At 41.9% G+C, this 22,836-nt stretch overlaps 1 protein-coding gene across 3 annotated transcripts in view; it reads right to left on the bottom strand.

The window, feature by feature from the left end:
* POR (cytochrome p450 oxidoreductase) overlaps positions 1–22,836 on the bottom strand; it is a 59,928-nt gene that overhangs the window by 17,386 nt on the left and 19,706 nt on the right. For all 3 annotated transcript variants that reach the window (XM_088152193.1, XM_088152190.1, XM_088152194.1), the window contains exons 2-5: positions 11,567–11,766; positions 6,594–6,642; positions 3,984–4,112; positions 2,783–2,932 (exon numbers count right to left, since the gene is read on the bottom strand). In XM_088152193.1, the coding sequence (XP_088008319.1) occupies positions 2,783–2,932; positions 3,984–4,112; positions 6,594–6,642; positions 11,567–11,754 (516 nt within the window). In that variant the 5' untranslated portion in view covers positions 11,755–11,766. The remainder of the gene's footprint in view (positions 1–2,782; positions 2,933–3,983; positions 4,113–6,593; positions 6,643–11,566; positions 11,767–22,836) is intronic.

Raw genomic sequence — 22,836 nt, 5'->3', positions numbered from 1 at the left:
GTACATTACACCCTGTTTCTTATTTAGCCTCTTCCCTTTTCTGTGCTACCACAGTGACACTGGCCATACTCTTTTAGCTTTCAGAGTCTGAAAAAAGAAAAGAAAAGAAAAAAATCAGAAGAGAGCCCGTGATCTTAAAACTATTAATGGCCCTCCTGATAAAAATCCATTCCAATTCCATTCCATTCTGTTCCTTTGAAAATGATCAGTTCTGATCTCTGGCAAGAGGAATTTGCCTCTTCCTATTCACCCTGCAAGGAAGGGAGGAAAAATAAGAGGCCAAAAATCAGGGAATGTGCTGTCCTTGCCCACTTTGGCTCTCTAGTGCTTTCTATTCTAATATCAGTATTTTTATGTTTTTATGTTTTTATTTATATTTCAAATTTGGTCACCGCCCATCTCACTAGGAAGTAACACTGGGCAGTTTACAGTAAAAATGCAGTATGTGTTGCCTCCGCCCAAAAGAGAATCTACCACCTTCCATAAAGAAACACATAACCCATCTCCGATGTATGTACTGCCACCAGTATGCACAGCTCTCCCCTAAAATGCTTCCGACTTAAAATAGGCAGAAAGATGGCGGAGGTGGAGATAAAGTGGAGAACATTTACAATTATTTCAAGGATGTGTGCTTAGGCTTGGCTACTCTAGGTTGCAGATGATTGATTCAAAGTTTTCAGCAAGAAAAGGGGGAAGGATTTGAAGGGAGCAGGAGGCTGTTCCCAGTGTTAGAGACAGTGGGGGAGAAAGGAAAGAATCATTGGAGAGAGACCTTTGGAATCAAAAATGGTGATATAACTGGAGAATCAAAGTCCATAGGGAAGGGAACTGAAGAGGAGAGCAAGAATAAAACTTTGCGTTGTATCCAAAGCAGAAAGGACAACCATACAGATTCAAGGCATCATACTGTCAAAGTAGCACAAGATGAATTTTGGAGGGGGAAGCAACAAAAGAAGAAGAAACTGCAATGGTCAAAGCAAACAAACAAACAAAAAAGAGCTAGGTCTAACTCAGAGGAAATACCATTATTTCAAGTCTCTTCTCTTATTAGAATGGGGAAGGAAAGAGAAGAGGATCATAGCCACAGAAACTGAGCTGTGATTCATGCCATGCATGTCTGTATATGATCAGGCTCAGGCCATTAACTGCTGATGCCAGGAACAGGCTGTAGCTCTTTGATATGTTTATTGCTGGCCATCAGATGGAAGCACTAGAAAGAGCAACTAATTTGGGAGAGCTGGATTTGCAAGGATGGAGGTGAGCAAGGGCTTCTCAATTGGCAGGCACAGAAGGACATGGCTTAAAAACACTATTTATGGCTGCAGAGAAAAGAGAGAAAATTGGCTTTTTTCAGCGAAGAAGCCATAGGAAATAAAGCTAGAGTAGCTAGGAAGGTAAAACAATGAGAGGTAGGTTTAAGATCTCCTTGTTAGCTTTTCAGTTGCCAAGGAAAAAATGGTGAACGCTGGATCTCTCCCTCATTGCCTCTCTTCTGCCATACAGCAGCAAACACTAATGCACAGAGATGGTTAAAAAAAAACCAAAGAGCTAACGATGCATTTGAATTTGAATACACTGAAAAGAGAGGAACAGGAGATAAAACAGTCTGATCCCTGGAGCTCAATCATCCACAAAGCACTCCAAAATTCAAGAACAATTCTCAGAGGAATTGTGTTTGTGGCTCCATTGGCTTTCTCAACTCTCAGGCGTGGATACAGAGGGCACAGAAGCCAGCTTGGTCCATGACAGGAACTGTACTCAACAGCTCCAAGTCTAGAAAAAAGCAATGGAACACTCATGACTTTCTTCTTTTCTCAATGTCTGAACCCAGACTAACTTACAGGATGCAGCTAAGCTGACAGCCTGAAGAATTTTGTTCCTTTTGCTTGACTAGCGGTGGACATTTTTAACTGCAACACAGCTGGGCAAAACAAAACCAAAAACAGAGAGCTGCATTTTCATTATGCAGCTCTCAAAACAAGTTCCATGGAACACATAAGAAAACTGGCAGCAGGGCAGATTTTACAGTCCCAAAGCTCCATCTCAGACAAGTAAAAAGAAGGCAACGTGTAGCTGAGCACCTTATGCCAGAGAAGACAGGCAGAGGCCATCAAGGAAAGCTAGAGATGTGACTGTTTGGGAGAAGGGAGTGTGTGGGTGATCACCACCGTACCTATGCCTAATGAGTCTCAACCAACAAAACTGCTTTGAAGATCAGAGTAGAAGGAAGTTGGAAATTTTGAGCATTCAACAGCATAGGAGGAGGATGGGAAAGGAAGAAGACCTTCACTGACAGTCTTCAAACAAGGGCTGGATGATGATCCATCAGAAGTGCTCTAGTGGATCCACACTGAGTAGGGAGTTGGACTAGGTGAGCTCTAAGATATCTTCCAACTCTACTATTCAATGAAAGAGCATGCATACACACACACACAAGAGATATCCTTTACCCTTCGGACTGCCCTCTTTCCCCTTTACTCTTCAAATTCCCTCCTTACATAGGACTCTGATTCCTCTCAGAGAAGAATCTGCAAAATGAGCATTCGTGTCAGGAATTGGGGATGACCATAATACTTGATCATAATAACCTTCTGGGACTACCCTCTAGTTTTCATAAAGTGCATAAGGGCTGCATTCAGACTGGTTTTGTATATTCAGAATTCATATCCACATTGCAAAGAAATGGTCCCAACATCTGGGCAAGCAACCTTTAGTTCCTCAAGCATCTTATACCCTGTCTTCTCCCACAAGGGTAACACTGAAGAGATGAATCAAAGCTCACCGCGTATTTTATACCAGACAGGTTGGCATCTGTGTCTTGTAACCAGTCGTAGAAATCTTGGGCGTTATCAGTAGGGTCCCCTTCTCCATAGGTGGCCATGCAGAAGATTGCCAGGGACTTATCAATCTCCGACAGATGACTCAGGTCCGACTATATGAGAAAGGGGACAGAAAATAAGGGACTCAGAAACATCAGCTTTTCTTTCTATCCAGGAGAGTTCTAGGTCCACCATGCTTACGAGTTAACAAAAAGACTGGAGATACTGGGAGGTTCACTGAAGTGTTCAGGTCCTGAGCAAGGCTTCATAACAGCTTCACTGTTCCTGTTTCTTCTCACAAAATCATCTAAATGTCATACAATTCCAGCCATTCTTTATTTCAGTTGTCATTGTTACAACCTTAATTTTGAGAGTTTGTCAGAACCTTTTGAGGGATCACAAGACGTCCTAGGTAACAATGCATGCTTTACTAAAAGAGCAAGTGATTATTACGCTAAACCATAACTGAGTGCAGTTTTCCCCAACCTGAAGCTATCCAAATGTGCTGATTGCAATTTTCCTTGCAGGCTGAGGATAACAGCAGAACTTGGAGGCATGATGTGCCTCCCTGCTGCCTAGAGAGGAAGGATAATTAAAATCTTTGTACGGTTCTTTAGCTCCTGGCAAACCCAGTGCAACTAAACCACTGCTTCCCTTCTGCTGGAGAAGTTGGAGAGGCATCAGGAAGAAAAACTAGTAGACTCTTCTCATGCAATCCTCCCCAACTTGGTTGCCCTCCTAATATGTTGGAACTAAAATTTATAGAGTTCCCATCCCATCAGACCATACTGGCTGGAGAATAAATTCTAATCTCAGCAGATTCAGGCAAGGAAACTAGCGGTGTGCAATATCTGAAATATTTCAAGCCTAAAACAACCCATTTTAAGCTCCAAAGAACTTCCCACCAGATGTTTTCCTGTATCTTTCCAGGATGACTGAAGCAGTGTCAGAACATTCTCTGGAAAGTCAGAACAGTCCACTTCAAATATGAAACATTTTGCATATCACTAAAGGAAAAAAATAGATACAAAATGAAGTTGGGGAAGACTTTCTTATCGTATCAGCGCACAAGGAATGCTTTTGAAGGGAACAGGACTATCTAAGCTCAAATCCAGGTGACACCAGCAAGAATTCAAAAGGATGGAAATACTGCTGAGAACATACCACATCATATTCCTCTGGATCAGCAGACATGCCGCGCATCCCATAACGATGGGCATCTTTGGCAAGGCGGTTGGCAAATTCTTCAGCAGTCCCTGTCTGAGAGCCATAGAACACCACAATGTTTCTTCCCTGGGAAGGAAAAGAAAATAGGAGAAAAGAAAATGTAGCAATGTCCAAAAGACCCTGGAACTGCTCAAACAGAACACGTCTTTATTCGGTCAATGGTCAGCAAATTTAAGAGAACAAAGACAGAATAAAACAAATGGATAGAATAATATACTAAAAGACTCAGAGTTAATAAAGCTACTTATTCCAGGTAGTAATTTCTACCTCTATCTCCAACCAGATCTGAAATCAAACGAGAAATTAATTTATTCCCCCAAAGTCTCTATCAGGGGGAAGCCTATTTACTTTCTGCACACAGCATTCCAGGCAAGCCAAAAATTAGGCATCCGGTAGAAGCCATGACATCACATGCTGCATGATCTCATCGCACATATTGTATAATTTGCATCATCTGTGCAATAACATCAGGATACATGTGATCTCACTTGCTCTCTCTTGCAGATGCCCATGGGCAAAACTGGGTATTTCTCTGAGATGGGTGGGTTGATTTTATTTTTTCCCTTTAAAATATGTGAGGGGAATTGTACCTTACTGGATTTCTATGCAGTTTTCTGAGGAAACTTTTCCATTTCTAAACATGCAATATTTTGTAAGACTAATTAATAACAGAATGCATAGAGAATAGACTAGACAGGTTTCCAAGTTGTAGCTAACATTTTGCATGTGGTTCTTCCAGGGAAATGCATATGCATATTTAACAACCCTTTGCAACTCTTTGGGGAATACTAAAATTAATATGTTAACTATTCTTTGTGCCTTCTTTGTCTTAAATTATAAACAAACTAAGGGAAATACATACTGCTGACTTATCCAACAGCTTATAAACTCCTCCTTGAGAAAATGGGAAGTCCTGGCTTGTAATAAATTGTGATCTGGCCACTCCTGAAGAAATCTATTCTGTACAGGGAGGATGAAAATAATTATAGATCATCACCAACACTGCCTTGGATGAGCAGTGGTTGATCAACTCGAGGCACCTTCTCTAGCTCCACTGAAATCCAAACTCAGACAGAAAATGCCTTGTCTTTCTATTGGATGACCAGAAAGGGGATAGGGATATGTGAAATACCACCTTGGAGGTTCCCTTGGACCTTTTAGCAGCAGCTTTGCCACAGCAAATGGCATCCCGGATGGGCACTCTGGTTCAGTTGAGGGACATTGTCTTAGGGCAGTCTGCATCTGCTAGTATGGCCAGTTTCAGAGTCAGTAAACTTTACAGGTGGAAGGAGAAGAAGAAAGAGAAGAAGTAGGAGGAGCAGGAGTTTAAAATGGCAAAAATCACACTGGGAGTTGCACAAAGACTGTTTAAAGAGGTTGTAGGAGCCATGTTGCTCACCCTATCCTAAAGGATCATGTGAAGAGCTTGGGGTTTACTTCTTGACCATAAAGTAGCTCCAAGCATGCTTATGCTGTAAGCCACCATGAGTTTATTTAGATTTAGCACATACACATTCACTCAAACTGACTGTTATCCTAATTGGACAGAGACAGCATCACAACACTGTATGGATTACTGCACTGCATTATACACGGGAACATTTTCAAAAAAAAAAATCAGAAATGTCAGTTTCAAAACAGTGAAGCCAGAGTGCTGCTAACTGGGAGAGGCCAAGGCAATCAAAACAGGCTAGTGATTTGCCTTGTGCTAGTTTGTTTCTAAGCCCAATACAAAATGTGAGTTTCCTAGTAAATGGCTTGGAACCCAATCATCTTAAGGAGCAACTCCTCCCATATTTACCAACATGGATTCTATATTCTCCATCCAAGATCCTTCTACAAGTAAGGCAAGAGGAGAACAGTTCAAGAGAAAAAGTATTTTCCTTAGTAGCACCCCATTTCTGAAATATCTTCCCTACCACGGCTTGCCTGGTGCCCACTTTATGATTTTTCTGCCATCAGGAACTTTTAAAAAAATTAAGTGATCGTTGGATATTGTTTTGCTACTAGCTTTGCTGTGATTTTGTGTGCTTATTTTATGTGATTTTTATTGCTGTTCTTCATTTTATCTCTTTTATGATGTTAATTACAAAATGGCATCATAAAAGAGAAAACAAATAGCAATAACAATAACAATCACATTATTATTAATACCGCTACTACTAACAATAATAATGGATTTGTTTGCTGTTGCTCTTGGGCAATCCAAAAAGTTAATGAACAAATAATTTCTTAGAAATGTTTGATGATAAATATATATTTTACAAACATGACTTCTCCCAGCACGACACAGAGGTATTCTCTAGATCAGGTTTTCCTTAATATTCCTCATTCCCAGCTAGTATGGCAGATGATTAAGAACAGTAGACACTGTACTCCAACTACATCTGGGGATCCAAGATTGAAAAAAATCTTGCCCCAAAAATCTACATTGCTGCTGCCAACTTGCCCTCATACACAGAAGAGAGGCTGAAACGACTGAAAAAGCCTGGGTAACAAGCCTGTTTCAGTGAGTACTAACCATGAAAAGAATGCAGTGAAACTTACCGTCTTTTTCATTTTTTCCACAAAACTGTTTTCATTTGCTGACTGCCCTCTATAAAAGAGAGAAAGAAAGGCATGGTTTTGAAATGCTCACAGCTGTAGCTATGTGCCAAACCATCACATTGGTTCAGCGCTACAATGTTCTCCACCCTGCTACATATCAACTCTGTCGGGACTAAAGATCCTACATTTCAGTGGCACAATAGCAATATTTTGGGGATGTGATGGTAAGCCATCACAGTTAGCAGGCACCAAGTTTGGCGAGGCTGAGCTGGCAGCTGCATAGTGAACAGTAATGCTATCACCACCAGGCCAAGGTCAGCAGTCTCCATCAGTTGCATCAGAACCAACATTTTTTGTGGTCAGAAAGTCTGGAGCAAAGGCTCCTTTCCCAATCCACATGCAAGATTCTCTCTGGTTCACGCACCCGATGATCAGTGGAACAGAAACAATACCCCAAATTAATCCTTTTTCTATCACTGCTATCGATGGAGAGCAAGCTAAGTGACAGGGATGGGAATGGGGAAGTCACTTTTCTCTCCTTTAGACATTCCCATTTGCATTTGAGAAAAATAGTACTAGCCAAGAGCTGTTCAGGATTAACAGCAGCATATTCGAGAGTAGCCTGAAACATCTTAAATAATTTCCTGTTTTCCAACTTCCTGGTCCCCATCAAATCAGGAGCCTGGTAGCATCTTTTCCAACTAGCCCATTTTATTAAAAGGCATAAACTTCCATCAGCTTAATAAAATGGGTTAGCTGGAAAAGACGCTACCAGACTTCTGATTTTTTGCGACTATAGACTAACAAGGCTCTCCTCCTCCATACCCCGCCCCCTCAGTATCTAGGCAGCAGAAGATTGTGAATTCTTTTCAAAGAGGCAACCCCAAGTTAAGCACAATGCAGCTATTCACTTTGAAGGTAACCAGAGAAGGAGTAGGGAACAGCTATCTAGTCATACTTATACGTTAATTCTAGTACAAAAACAAGTATTCCTCTCTGCTTGGATCGCTTGGGAAGTAGAGTGAGAGCCTACTATCGTGTTTATGTCTTGCTTGTGGGACTCACAGGGGATGAAAAAGATGGGTCTTCAGTTTGATCCAACACAGCTCTCCTGTTCTTAATGTGCTCTATTCCTGAGCTATCATCGTCTCCTTTAATGTCCTGCACGAGGCAGGTCCCTAAAAGAGTTGCTTTCAGTTGAAAAATAACTTTTCCCGCCATGACCTTCTGCTTTATTTCATCTTTTTAGGAGTGCATATAAGCTAGTGCAGAGGGTGGAGGAGAGTAAGAGAAACATCCCAGCATCACCCCCAAATAGTGGCCTCACATGGCAATAGCCATGTTTGCATCAGAACAGATTTCCTGAATAGAAGCTGCCACCAAATCCACTTTTGCATTTAAAAGGTTTGCTCCAACCCTGTTCCAATTCAGCAGACCCCAAACCCGCCATCACAGGAGGCTTCCAAGCCTCCCATGGTAACTTACCTCCCAGGAAAAGTCTCCTCCTGCTGTGCTGAATACGCGCAACCCATAGTGAATTTGAAACAGCAGAGAGGTGGTTCCCAACTCTGCAATTTCATACTGACTGCAGACAGCTAAACTTCACTCTCAAGCAAAGCATCCCAGAATTTCTCACATTACCCCTCTTGGATCTTAAAGTCAGCTGCTGGCCTCCTTTTGTTACACCCTAGCAAAGCTCGCATACCGACCCCTCGCGTCAGACAGCACCAGCAGCCTGATCCTCTGGGATTCATGTCGGCTGCTTTCAGAATTATCCAGAGGGCCCGGCACAAACCCAAGAATGTCAACATCTGGCAGCAGCAAAAAGGAATGAGAAGAAAAGGACTTAAGAATGAAAATTCCCAAGGACCCTTGCACCCTCCCTCCCCACTTTTACCATTCAAGAATGAACAGGGGAAGCTTCACAGCGAGAGACTTCCATTGCCTTAGCAACTGTTTTACATCATAGGCCTTTTAAAAATAAATAGAAGCCACTTTTTTTAAAAAAAATTGAAAACTGGCCTTCCTGCAGAATCTCTGCACAGAAGGCTGCACGGACGTTCAGAAAATAAGGTATTTAAAAAGAATATGTCCAATTTGTTTTCATTAGGAATGGGAAAGAAGAAAGGTTAATACAATTGGGAGGAGTCTAATGACTTATCTATTGAATTCAAAGTCTCCTTAAAGATAACAGAACAGTTCTTCCCACTGCCTGTTAATCCCCATAGGCCTCCTCTGGGAAAATAATACAAGTCATCGAGAGGAGTGAGAGTTCAGTACCACCCATTAGTATTGTCTTCTTTTTGCTTATGGGAAGCCTGATGCCCTCCAGATGTGTTGGAAGATAGCTCACATTGTTTCCCACACTTCTGCCCTCCAGATCTGTTGGATGGTAGCACAGGAGGATTATAGGATCAACTGACTTCTGGGCAGTAGCATTTTAAGAACTCAGGTCTTTAGGACCCATAGATCTTCCTCTCTTGGCCAAGAAAATGGTGCAAGAAGGTGGGACAATCAACACCCCAAGGCACATATAATCTCAGAGCACTTTTCCTGGTTCCCAGAGCCAATTCATTCTGAACAGCTCCACCAACTTTTAGAAGTGCAATTTCCTGCCATTCATAGGCTCATAGAACTGGAAAGACCCATTCAAGGCTGTGAATTTAACTCCTATAACCTCAGAGATGACTGGGAATAATGACACCTTTAGCCCAATGCATAGAATCAGAACACTGGAAGAGCCATTTAGGCCACTGAGCCCCATCTATTGGTCAGTGCAGGTTTCCAAGTTGAAGCACCCCAGACAATGGTTTGATTTGAACAAATCCAATAAAGGGGTGCCCATCAGCTCAGTGACAGGTTCCATTGGTAAACCATCCTGACCATGAGGAAATTATTCCTAATATTCAACAAAAATCTGGCTTTTTAAAATCCATTGTTCTGTATCTTTTACTTGGGGATAATAATGAACAGATTATGGCTTTCTTCTGTGACTCACAGCTTCAGATATTTGAAGAATGCTATTCTATGTGTGATACAACGCTTCGGTATCCTGCAGGTGCTAAAAAACCAAATGCTCTTGGGATGCCTTAACAAGAGCATGGAGTAGAGTAATTGTTCCATTCCACCCTGCCTTGGTCAGACCCCACTGAAGTCCTGTATCCAGTTCTGGGCAGCTTTCAATTTGACACAGCTTGACAGTGCCAAAATGGAGCAATTCAGAGAATGGCTTCTACAATGATGAAGGATCTGGAAACTAAGCCCTGTTAGCAGCGGTTAAAGAATCTGGGGGGGGGGGGGGGGGTGTAACCTACAGAAGGAACAAGTGGAGATAGGATATAGTTTTCAAATATCTGAAGGGTTGTCCCAGAAGAGGGGCTAGATTTATTCCCTAATGCCCCAGAGAACAGGTTACAAATACAAGGTAGTAAATTTAGGCTAGACATCAGGAGAAACTTCATGATGGTAGGAGCTGTCAGCCTGTGGAACATGCTATACATGAAGTCAAGAGTTTTCCTGTTCTGAAGGTCTTGAAACAGAGGACAGTCAATCAACTGTCAGAGGTGCTTCAGTGGATTTGCAATGAGCAGGTGGTTGGACTAAAGGACTTCTAAGGTCCCTTCCAACTCTATTGTTATATCAGTGTTTTTCAACCTTGACAACTTTAAGATGGGTAGACTTCAATTCCCAGAATTCCCCAGCCAGCATGCTGGCTGGGGAATTCTGGTAGTTGAAGTCCACCCATCTTAAAGTTGCTAAGGTTGAGAAGCACTGTGTTATATGCTATCTCCCCTCGGCCATTTTTTCTTAAGGCTAAACATTAACAGTTCCCTCATTCTTTCCTCCTAGGAACTAGTTTCCAGTTCACATACCATCCTCGTGGTCCTTAACTGTTCTAGTTTGAATCATCAGAATGTGGTGTTCAAAACAATATTTGAGAAGGATTTTGATCAATGCAGAATATTATGGAAGTACAGCTACTAACCACGTTGGCAGTTTTAATCTAATACTCATGGAAGTCAATCTTTATTAAAATTACATTAAAAGGAGAGCAGGAAAAAAAAGAGAAACGTTTTAAGAAATATTCGTAACAAACTCTGCTACAATAGATCAAGGAAAACATTACTTTTAACTAGCTGCTTTAGCCCCAAAGCTTCTGCTGCCAAGATTCTGGTACTCTGTGTCTTTAGACAAGCTTGCCTGCCTGCCTGCCTGCCTGCCTGCCTCAAATTTATATAGTTGCCCATGTCATGAATGTGAGTCTGGGAGGCATACAATAAACATATTTAAGCTTATGTTACTAAGAATATGCTTTTTTTTCTTATTAGAATGTTTCAACAAACAAAACACAAAGGAGGGAAAGCTGATCCAACTAAGTAGGGTACATGTTCATTAGACAGATGAAATTTGCTTTGTCCCTCAAAAAGTTCCAGTCTCTGGTTGATTCCAGCTTTGGAGTAATGGAATAAACAATGCAGGAACTATTGATATAATATCCTGCAGAAGGTCTCTGATTTGGAGAAATCAGACATCCAACGTTTTTTCCCACCTATTTTTAAGGCAGTTATCTTTTGTTCCTCATAGGTAAAATTATATCAGCATAGGCATCTGTTTCTGACCACAATGACACCAAGATGACAAGAGGTCGTCCAAACAGAACTCTTCTCCAACCTGGTGAGCTTCCAGATGAACTGGACAAGATACTTCCTAGCCAATCAGACCATTTTTCTAGGACAGGGATGGGCAGCAAGTAACTGCAGCATACAAATACTATAAAAGAAAACACTAAGATATTGCAACAATACTTCAAGGAGACTGTATTTCCCAGTGCGGGCTAAATCCTTAATGAATTCAAGCTGCTCAAATCCAGCACTCAATTCTCAGAAGCTAACCAGATGCTAGAAAAACATATTGCATCCATCACACCAGAAACCCAGGTCAATTTAACTGCCCCTGCCTGCCCAGCCACTTACTCTGTTGCTGCTGGTGTCTGGATTTTTGAAAACTCTGGGATCTCCTCTTTCTTCTTACGGAAGAAAAACCAGTACGTCAGCAGACCAATAACAACGGAGAAGAGGAAAACATCCATCATGCTGAAGGCGACTGAAGCCTCTGGACTCTTTACAGAAGAGGATTCTTCTTTGGATGATGCTGTCCCCATGGTGACGAAAAACTGGAGGGAAGGAAAGAAGAACTTGTCACATACCCAGCTACACCTTTGAATCTTGGCAAACTGGAACCTTCTGGAGCCAAATACAAGGCAAAAAAAGAAGGGCTTCAGTCTGGAAGTACCAGGAGACCATTCCACATTAAGTGGAATAAACCAGATTACCACTCAGCAGAGGCAATTTCTTGAAGAAGGTAGCTATAACCACATACCTGGAAAGCACAAAACTAGATCTGGGTTGAAACTCGATAAGGAGACAACAGCCTCACCCTTCCATAAGTTTCATAACGTTTATGTAAAAGGGGCTTGCCAGTTAATTGATCTTTATTCCAGAAGGAAAATAAATACCACACCCCTGTATCCCTCTTTCTTTTCAACATTACCAAGGGAAAAGTTATATTAACTTATTTAAATTACTTCTCACCAGGCATGCAATTAATTAAATAGGACATAGCATACGCTAAACACTGCCAGTTTCTTAAGACAAAGGCCTATTTCCTTTACCAGTGGTGCTGCAATAGATGGAAAACCAGTATAATAAACCAGTTCAGGTGTTGAGGGAGGCCAGCATTCATGTCTACATGCAATTATGGAAGCTCACTGGAGACTTTGGGCCTGTTGTTTTCCCTCAGCTCAACCTGCCTCACAGGGTTTTTGCTGTGAAGAAAATTTGGAAAGACAAATACTATGTACGCCACTTGAGTTCCTGGAGGAAAAGTGTGATCTAAATCCAATGAATAATAAGTTCCAACAAACAGAAGTTAGTGTTTCACCTTCAAAACAGCTACTTTGAGTTCAACCTCTTACTGAGTGGTTAAAACAGCCTTAAGATGAGGCTTCTGGCAACCACACAGTTACAGCCATATTTTTTTGGCAACAGTACAGAAGGTATTGCTTTCTTCCAGGAGATTTGATTTCTCAATCGAGCCTACCGCCATATCCAGGACCATCCCTTCTTAGCTTCCAAGATCTATATCCTTATGTAGCTGGCTTTAGGTGGTGTATCACACTCCAGCCATGTAGAGACCCAGGGCAATGGTCACATGAGTGGCAGAACTCAAACTATAGGCAATGAAAAATGGGGCAGCTGCCAAAGATGGGAGAGGAGAGGATAAATTTTGACAAACAGGTCAACCTGAGGACCCCCATCTCTGTCTCAGAATACAACCATATTGATTATGCCACATGAAATATTTCCAGGGACCATAAATACCACATTTATAATACAGGATGTAATTTTCAGACCACACAGACAATAAGAACAAAAAGCAAGCCAAAGCACAACTTCATCTTCAGCCATCTCAACCTTCCTCTGCAAAAAATATCTCCATGACATCACTCTTTTGCTGACCAGGGCTTACTTTGTCAGCAACAATATGGTGATGCAGTCAAGGCAACTCTGGATTAGAACATTTTAGTTTCTCCAGCATCTCCAAATCCTTCAGTGAGGCTCTGGCCCACCAACCCTGGTAACCATAATAACATATCAATAGAGGTGAATATGTGTAGCTCAGTGTTGAAATGTGGAGTCCTTGGGGTTCTCTGAGCTTGGGTTCTTTTCTTGCAAACATTTCATTACCCAGCTAGGTAACATCTTCATGTTATGGTTGACAATGGTCACCAAGGTCACCATGACAACCTTGAATTTAAGTCAAGCAAATCACCTCCAAGAGTAAGAAACTGCAGTATATTTTGCCTTTCAAGGAGGACAAAAGGAGAGAGAAACCCTATCTGGACTTTGAAGCCATAGAACTAGGCTATCAGATTGGTCTCCAACACAAAATCATTAATCACTACCTTGGAGTGGGAACCCATCACAGTTCTTTCAATCATTTGTCACATCTATTCTTTACCTCAATCTCCCACTCTTAAGTCCCATTCTATCCTTGGATTTTGCTTCCTGAAGTACCAACTAAGCACCATGACGGCAAACCACCTCTGGCACACATCCATGGCCTTCCTTCTCCTCCATCGCCCTGAGCTTCCAACAAAATGAGAGTCTCAACAGGTAACCATGAACATACCTGATAACAGCAAATTCCATACTTTGCTCTGGGTAAAGAAATGCTTCCTTTTATTCTAAGTCTCCCAGTATAGTATTTAGCTTCAGATGATCCTAACTTCTAATATTGTGTGTGAGAAAAAAAAATCCCTATTCCTATTTGGCAGGTCCTGATTTTATCTCTCCTGTTGTCCTCATCTGTTCTCTGCAGATGTTGCAGTATCATCTTCATAGAGGAGCTGCTCTATCTCAATAAACATTTGTGCTGGGTGGGGGTGGGGTGGGTGGGAGGTTTCTGTACATTTGCCCAGCCCTACAATATCCTTTTTGAGATGAAATCATCAGAGAGCTGCAACAGAGAGCAGCATGTAGCCAATCTTGACTGATCTCAAAAGAAATTAACTAGGATTATATAAGGGGATTAGTAGCTTGGTATCAAGATTCCATCCTATTTCCTTTCATTGCCCCTTGCTTACCTGTTACACATACATTATGCAACCTTTGTGGAAGGTAACTTGAGGATTAACTGCCCATAACTAAGATGAGTGGTGAGAATAATAGCATCTACATTCCTTTGGAGCAGGCATCAAGCTAGGTGGCAGAAGGAGAGAACACAATGTTGTCTGGACAGCAGCCAGAAGTGTCCATGACATATGAAAATCAGCAGCAAAGGATCTTGGGTCCCCACTTTTCATTCTGCCCCTGGACAACCAGCAGAGCACATCAAAACATTAGGAATAAGTAACAAATATACAGTAAATGAGAACAAACATCTCTGGTTCCACTGATCTCTGACTGGTTGCCAAGAGTTTATTGTTCTTCAAGCTTTTCAGGGGAAAACAAGCAGGCAATTCAAGGATGAATCTGGCATTTCTAGTCAAAGGTCCTTGAGAATTAGGAGATCTTTCTGAAATACTGGAGAAAACCCAGTCAGAAATAAGCAAGGACAGCAAACATCTTCCAAGAATTGATGAGTCTCTTGCCATTGGCCATTTGACTAAGGGTGATGGGAGTACTGGTTCAGCAATGTCAAGGGCCATAAGTTCACCCCCTGGAACAGAGTACTGGGCTAGATCACAGATGAGCAAATTGCATTCTCCCAGTCTAGAAGCTCCCCAAGATCATTCTGACAAAATCTGGCAGTAAAGCAGAGAATACTGGCAGTGCAATTCTTGGTGGCAAATTCATTTTGGAAAGAAGGAAATCTTTTGATTGAGCCCAATATTAAAAATCATAGCTCTTGATCACAAAAATGTCACCCAACCTTGGGTAGATTTCTGTCAAAAAATGCCTATGGACAGCTTGCTTCTTACACTCAGGGATTGTCCAGGAAGTATTTGGGATGGGGAAGATGTTCACCAAGTCCTGAGGACAAAACAATACTGTTTTATCTAATTCAACAGCAACACAAGTAGCTCTGCTAGTTCAAATCCTGATTAAGGCATTAGATTGCAATGGTGATTTTAATATCCAAATCAAGTTAACCACTCACTCTTTCATAGAACCAATGCTTACACAACACTCTCAATCACATCAGTCAAAGACTTAGCAACCCCATGTGAAAACATGCTGAGTTGGCCTTGTTTGAACCTGGGTGCTCTTCCCCTGCCCTCCCCACCCCAGCCTAGCTCTTAGTGTAAACTGAAACCACATAGTTCATTTATTGTGCAAAATACAACATGGATTTATACAGTAATCAGTTAAGCTTAATATGTAAACACTACTAAAAAATAGCATCTGTTCCAGAGAAGACACTAAGTAGGGGAAGTGGGCTTCTTGCAGGGCTATTGTTTTTATCTCCTGGTTGTAAACTTCCCAAAGTCACCCGGCTCTGCTTGGCCACTCTGAAAAACTAAAAGCTCACTTTCTCCTTAAAAGATTTTGCCAAAAAGATTTCCTGTATGTGATTTACATACTGGCCATACAAACAAGACAGCTCTGGCAGCATGCTTAATGATCTAAGTCATGCAAGTACAGAAAGAAAAAAATGGATGGGGATTCTTCAAAAGAGGATTATTTTACTTTAGTTTAGAAAGTTTCAGGATTCTGTATTAAGGGTCTTAGGAGCCCTGACTCTGATCTGCTTACCTATTAAGAATGTAATGAGAGAAGCTGGCAATTAGTAATCCAAACCTTCCTCATTACTACCAGGATAGACCACTGCAATGAGCTCTGGGCAGGGCTACCTTTGGAAACTACTCAGAAACTGCAATCCATCGGTCCACAGACTGGTAAGTGAAGTCATTACAGCCATATAACACCCAAACTGTGGGTGCTGCACTTACTTCCAATGAGCTTCTGAGTACAATTCAGAGGACTGGTTTTAACCCTGAAAGCCATACACAGTTCAGTTGTTAAGTACTACACAGCTGCCTTCTTCCAGTACAACCAACCTATCCAGTATGCTCATCCCGCTGAGGAAGCAGGGTGTTCCTGGTATATGAGAGGTGAGATAGGTGGCAGTTTATGGCTTGTTCAATAGCCTCTGTCCCAAATTACATTAAAGCCAGCCTTTTATACATACATACATACATACATACATATTTTTTCCCCCAAAGCAGTGAAGACTGAATGATTCTGAAGGGTTTTGAAGGCTATCAGTGGGCATCTCTGATGATCATAATGTCTACCCTTTCATTTGTAATTACTGAGGAGGGTTGTTGGTTTTTCTGTATTTTATTTCTGGGTTTTATACTGTAAACTGCCTTGAATTGCAAGATTTGGAGGTATACAAACATGATAGATGGATGGATAGATGGATGGACGGACAGATGCGACTTAATGACTCAGCCCAAATCCTGCTAGTTGTTTCCAACCATGTGCCTTTAGGAAACCACAAGCAAGACATAAACAGGACAGGTACCCTGAAGTTATGATACTCTGAGTCAGTGTGAAGACAAACCAGCAAGTTATAATGACCACCCAAATTAAAATAAGTACAATTTTTATTACTATCTAGAGTGATTGGTTTTCTTGTTTTCCCTAACAAAGATACTTGGTAATTTTTGTTATAATCCATTACTGTTATTTTAATTTTTTATGTTTTGTAAGCCATCTAGAGTTACATCTGCAACTGAGGCGGCACATACATTTGACAAAATAAGCAAGCTACACCGTCAAGTCACATCACATCAAGTCAAGTCATAATGGTTTCTTTGCTTTAAAGCTCTAATTTCAATGCCTAAGTTTATGTTAAAGAATAACTTAGATTTTTAAAAATAATTCTGAACAATCAAAGCCCTCATCCCACCTAATAAAAAGGAAGCTTGTAAGATATAACTACAGCAACTGATACATAGTCAGGGTTGGCAGTGGAGCACCTATGCCTTTTGGTGTTGGGGTGACTTCGATCTGCTAGCCTCCAGGGCAGGCTTGGGTAAAGCTTGGAAGTTCACATCCTCCATGGTGACAATGGGCTTGTCTTAGGTTATCTCAGTTCCAACACGGGCAGGCATTCATGCTCTCATTTTTGTCTCTGAGCAGTTGTTGAAGGATCTTGAGCTGGAGGGAATTTTCCTCGTCCTCTGCCATAGTCAGATTGTACCCTGGTCTGGTTATGATAGTAGCCTCCCAGATCCTCCGTAACGCAATGGAAACAATTCAGGTGGTCTCCCCCAAGCACCTAATGGATTTTCAGTGGGTGCTTGGGGATCTTCCCAGCTCTCTGATGGGTAGTTCTGTTCAGCACCCAATAAGCAGCTGGTAGCAGGAAGCGAGCCAGGCACTGCATGCTGTTGTCCTCAAGTGAACTCTTTCTGGGAGCCAGTTCCAGACAACACCTTGGTTTACTAAAGCCCTTCAGGAAGTGAAGAGCTAGAAACAACACATGACACACCGGTGAAGGAAGTCTAGAAGCAAATGTGACTATGCTTAGATATGTGCCCATGCTTGGTCTACTACACTGTGGCAATAAGGGAGGCAAAGTGTGCTTACTGCATCTGAAGGCTGCTATCCAGCAGCCCTGTTGGGGAAGAAACAGTCCTGCAAACTCCACCCAGCTGTTGTCTCCAGCTGACACAACATTTTGCTGATAAAGTTACTCAGATTCACTGTAGCCTGTCTCCATGTGGACAGAGTCTTTATGGTGACTGGGGCATCATCATGCCTTGTTATTTGGGACTCCTTTGGTCTGTGACCTTCAAGGAAGTGGATGGAGCACTGTCTTGGCTGTCTTCTGCCACCTGCAGCTGCATCCCTGTCCCTCAGGCTTGGGTCTGGCAAACTGTCAGCCTCATGGTGGGAGGGGGATCTGCCAGCAGCTCTAAAAGAGACTGGTGAGGCCATCCCTGGACTCAGTGGTGTTAGGCAACTACTGACTTGTCTTCAACCTTCTGTTTGGGGGAAAGATTCAATCAGGGTTCAGGCTCAATTTTGAGACAGAGACAATACTGCTTGCTTTTTTGGATGATCTGTATTGAGACCTGGATAGGGAAAGTGCACCCCTCCTGTTTTTTTTTATATTTTTGGGCAACTTCCGATGTATCAACCATGGTGTCCCTTTAAACTACCTGCAAGGACAGGGGATTAGAGGCGCTGTCTTGCAACAGTTCCACTTCTTCCCTAGTGGCTGGTTCCAATCTGTGCTGGTAAGGCAGGAGAGGTCAGCCTGGTGGCCCCTGACTTGTAGGCTGCCTCAAGGATCAGTCCTGTCTCCCCTACTTTTTGACATCTATATGAAGCTGCTGAGAGGGATCATTCAATGGTTTGGGGTGCAGTATCATCAATATGCTGATGATACCAAACTCACTACCCCAGGCTACAGGGGAAATGCTGTCAACTCCCTTTCCCACCATCCTCAGCCACAGAGGCATCTATGGGAGAAGTAAACATCTGCAAGATGGCAGGTATGATGTCATGACTGAAGTCCTGTCCCTTTGGTATATGTACACATACAAAGGTTGTGGAATTTCAGTCACAACATTGCTCCCATCATCTTGCAAATTTGACTACCCCACTCCCTGCAGATGCCACTGCTCAGCCAGTCTGATCAAAATCCATGCTAGCTGGGAATAACAAAAGCATACACAATACTCTACTTATAAACTAGGATATTACAGTGAACAGCTCAGCACCATTGCTTAGGAATTATATTCAATAATACCAGTGGAAAACTTTATTTAAATCTACCTTTTTTTCCCTTGCTTATTTTAATATACTTTTTTTAAAAAAAGGATATTTTTATTATCAATCTTGATTATCCTTATACCTCTGATATCACTTTTATATATATACAGACACTGAATCTGTACAGGTAGACCTTGTTTAGTGACCACAATTGGGACCAGCAATTTAGTTAAGTGAAGTGAAATCGTGACTGTGACTATGCTTATGATCTTACTTCAGCTTTCCTTTGCTTTATAGACCTGCAAAGGTTGTAAATACAAGGATTAGTTGTAAAGTTACTTTTTCATCACTGTCGTAACTGTGAACAGTCACTGTATGAGGCACTCACTAAATAAGGACTACCTTTATTACTCTTATTTGTAACATATGTAAATCACCTTGGTTTCAATCACCTGGCACCGAAGAGGTTTATCTGGTTGCAACAGATAACTACATCACAGGCATTCTTAATGCAATCCCTCTGTTTCACAGCCACATACCACCACCATCCAAGCAGTCCACGCAACTTGCTTTATGAATATGCTTATATCACACTTCAACCCTGAGGAGACTCTCCAAAGACCTAAATAAGACAATTAGATGTTTAGAATATTCAGAACTCTGTCTGTCTCACATGTACATACACACTACAATAGTTACAACAGGCTCTAATTCTAGTATCTTTGTTATGTTCATATTGCAGACTGGGATAGAGTAGAGGTTTGAAGTTGTGATACACGGAGACTTAACTACCTACTGAATTCAAGGCAGAGATAAGAACATTTGGAAGAACCCTGGGAAAGTCCAGGGCTAGACTGGGAAATTGAAATAAAATCCAGGAAGAACACAATGGCAAGTCACTTTTGTAATGCTACCCAAAAACCACACAGACACAGTTACATAGCCATTATTTTTTTTAGCCTGACTTCAAGGAAACTTTACCTATACTAGCATCTTCTCTCCTGGTTCAATCTACATCAAAAAGCAACCCATCCATAACAACCCTGCTATATACCACCTAATCCAGTCTCTCAGTGACTGTGATGGAAGGCATGAGTGGGGAAAGTTCTGGAATGGAGCTTCAAGGTTACCAGCAGGGGGAAGAGACATTCCAGGGGAAGCACCTCCTCAGTCCCCAGCCAGAGTGTGGGAAAGCCAAGAGAATGAGACTGGCCCTGCCCTAGGGCCTCATGGTTATAGTTACTGTTGTTGTGGTATAGATTTAGTCTGGCAAGGTTCTGTCTATTAGGTGTAAGCTAATAAAGAAGCCAAACTGTTCTGGACTGTCTTGCTGTTGTTCTTGGGCTGAACCTGACAGTGACCAAGCACATAATCTAACATGCTTCTATGACTATATGCTCCTGCCATCATCACCACCACAACCAGTGGAACTGAGAGTTACACTGGATTTGAACATAGAAATTCCATTTAGCAATAACTATCATACCCAATTAGCATTTGTGCATCTGGTGGGAGTCTATAAGATTTGTTATGAAACCTAGGTTCACATTATGCCTTAACCAGTGCTCATAACCCAGGATCTATTCATCTATATAACACACCAAGCCTTTCCTGGTCCTCACTGTTGGATTAGTCTTGGCCTCCCTGGTTTGTACTGCTGAGGGACTTCAAATTCCATGCCTTTGGGGAGTGGGGTGGAAGAGTCCATGAAGTCATGAAGAGTCCAAGAAGTCAAGCCAGGATATTCATGAGCTTGACCTCAGACCTGACACACATTAGTAGCCATACACTGAACATGGTCTTCATCTTGGAGCACTTATTAGGTGAACTGAAGATGCAAGATGTGATGATGAATCCTTTGCCATGGTCTAATCACCCTTTGATTCACCTAAGGCTAGTCCCTACCCCAAATCTCTGCAGGTAGTTGAACTTCTTAAGTTAGTCTGCCCCAGACGCCTTTATCCAGCAGGTGCTTGAGAAGTCTCCCAGTTATCTGGAAAGAGGTTCCACCAAGGGCCTAGATTATCTATGGAATACAGAAGTGGGCAGGGCCTTGATGAAATTGCTCCTGAGTTTCTTCCTCTCCTTGTCCATCCCTCTCTGTCTGGGGGGTTGGGTTGTATCTCTAAGTTTACTAAGGAGCTCTTGGAGATGAAGTGGGCAAAGAGATGTCTAAAGTAAAGGACATCTGGAATGAGCTTGACCAAATACAGGCACGGGCTCATGTTCAAGCCTACACTGTGCCAATGGTAACTTTTCCACCCTTCTTGCATTGGGTGTCTTAGCAGCCTTGTTTAAAGTGACTCATTCCTTTTAGGAGATTAAGACTCAACACTCAAATCACTGGGAGAAGGGAAAAGAAGTCTGCTAGTCAGCCACTCCTATGTGGGGTGCTGCAGAGTTCTCCTCTGTCCTCACCACTATTAACATCTACATGAAACTATTGAGAGTGGTCATCTGTCAGTTGAGGGTGAGGTATTTTCCATACACAGTCTACACGGGGCTGCCTTTGTAACTCAGAAGCTACAATTGTTACAAAATGCAGCAATCTGCATGTTGGCAAGTAAGGGCTAGAACAGGATATCAACCCCACAGAAAGGCTAAAAGTACTTTTCTTGAGATTGGCTATAACAGAAATTTGCACGTCTGATTATGTGGCCCCTCCTCCTCCTTATACTGTAGTTCAGTGAATTAGGGAGATGTCTGCCTGAGCTGCCTCCAACTGTTACCTTGCAGTTTGGGACTTAAAAAATGCTTCAGCCCTCTTTGCCTCCTAGGCAAAGTCATCTTCTGTCAAGTAATCTTCCTTACTCTCCACACCACTACATATACTTAGCATCTGAGTTGCAGGCACTGTGCTGGATGATAATATATACACTAGTTTCCAGTAGGTTTCCAGGCATAATTCAAGATGCTGGTTATCTGTTTACTACTAAAACTCTCATTGAGTTTATCTGTTTGTACCCTCAAGTTAGCCCAAAGGGTGCATTATACCACAACAGTTTTTGAATCAAAGTACCTAAAATCCACTAACTTAAAGGATGCATAAAAAATCCAGGACCCATTACTCCTTTGGAACTGAAATTTCCATGATGCTCACACCAGTTTTATTTGCAAAGCTGTGGCCGTTGCAGTGTCCCCATGGTCACGTGATCATGATTCCAACATTCCCTGCCAGCTTCCCACAAGCAAAGTCAATGGGGAAGCCAGCAGGAAGTTGGAAGTTGCTCCTGCTCCCACTGCTTTTTTGCCTCCCGGTCATTCTGTTTATCTGTTTAGGTAAGTAAATATTGACTTATTATTGAAGTTCGTTTGCCACTACAATTATTCTTCTATTTATGATAATATATTCTTCTTAGATGATCACAGGATCATCCAACATTGGGGGAAAAATATGGTCAGCCTAATTCTGGTCACATCAGACTGCACTACCTTTCTCTCAAAGGATGACCCAACGGGTCACAGGGTTGTCTAGTCACCTCTAATGAAGGGAGCCAGGATACCTGCAGCACTTCCTGTCTCTAGTGGTTTCTGCCCATCCCACCAGATCTGGGACTCTGGGTACGCTACAGGTCCCTTCTGTGAAACATCATCTTACTGGATTTGGGATGCTGCCTTCTTTCTAGCAGCCCCTATCTTGTGGAACAGTCTGCCCTTTAGGTTCAGATAGCCTCAACTCTGTTGGTCTTTTGGAATACCTTAAAATACCTGGATCTTTCCTCAGGCTTTAGGACCAGGATGTGTGTTTTGTCCTGCACTGATTGAGGAGGAGTATTTTTACCTGAAGTCTTTTATTATCCTTTTCACTGTTTTTATATCTCTGTTTTTGCTTTTATGTATTTATTAACCACTCAGAATTATTTGATTAAGATAGGTAGACATATAAATTTGCAGAATACATAAATAAATAACATTCTGGGCAGAATTCAAAGTGCTGGCTTTATTTATTTAAAAAACTTACATGGCTACCCATTTCAGAGCATGACTCTAGATGGTTAACAACAATTTAA

This window comes from Python bivittatus, unplaced genomic scaffold (genome assembly GCF_059951505.1).
Source record: "Python bivittatus isolate LINGU-HERP-01145 unplaced genomic scaffold, Pbiv_v1 ctg000690_np1212, whole genome shotgun sequence".
Taxonomy (NCBI): domain Eukaryota; kingdom Metazoa; phylum Chordata; class Lepidosauria; order Squamata; family Pythonidae; genus Python; species Python bivittatus.
The sequence above is the reverse complement of the archived record's forward strand: the minus strand, read 5'-3'. Positions and strand labels throughout refer to the sequence as shown.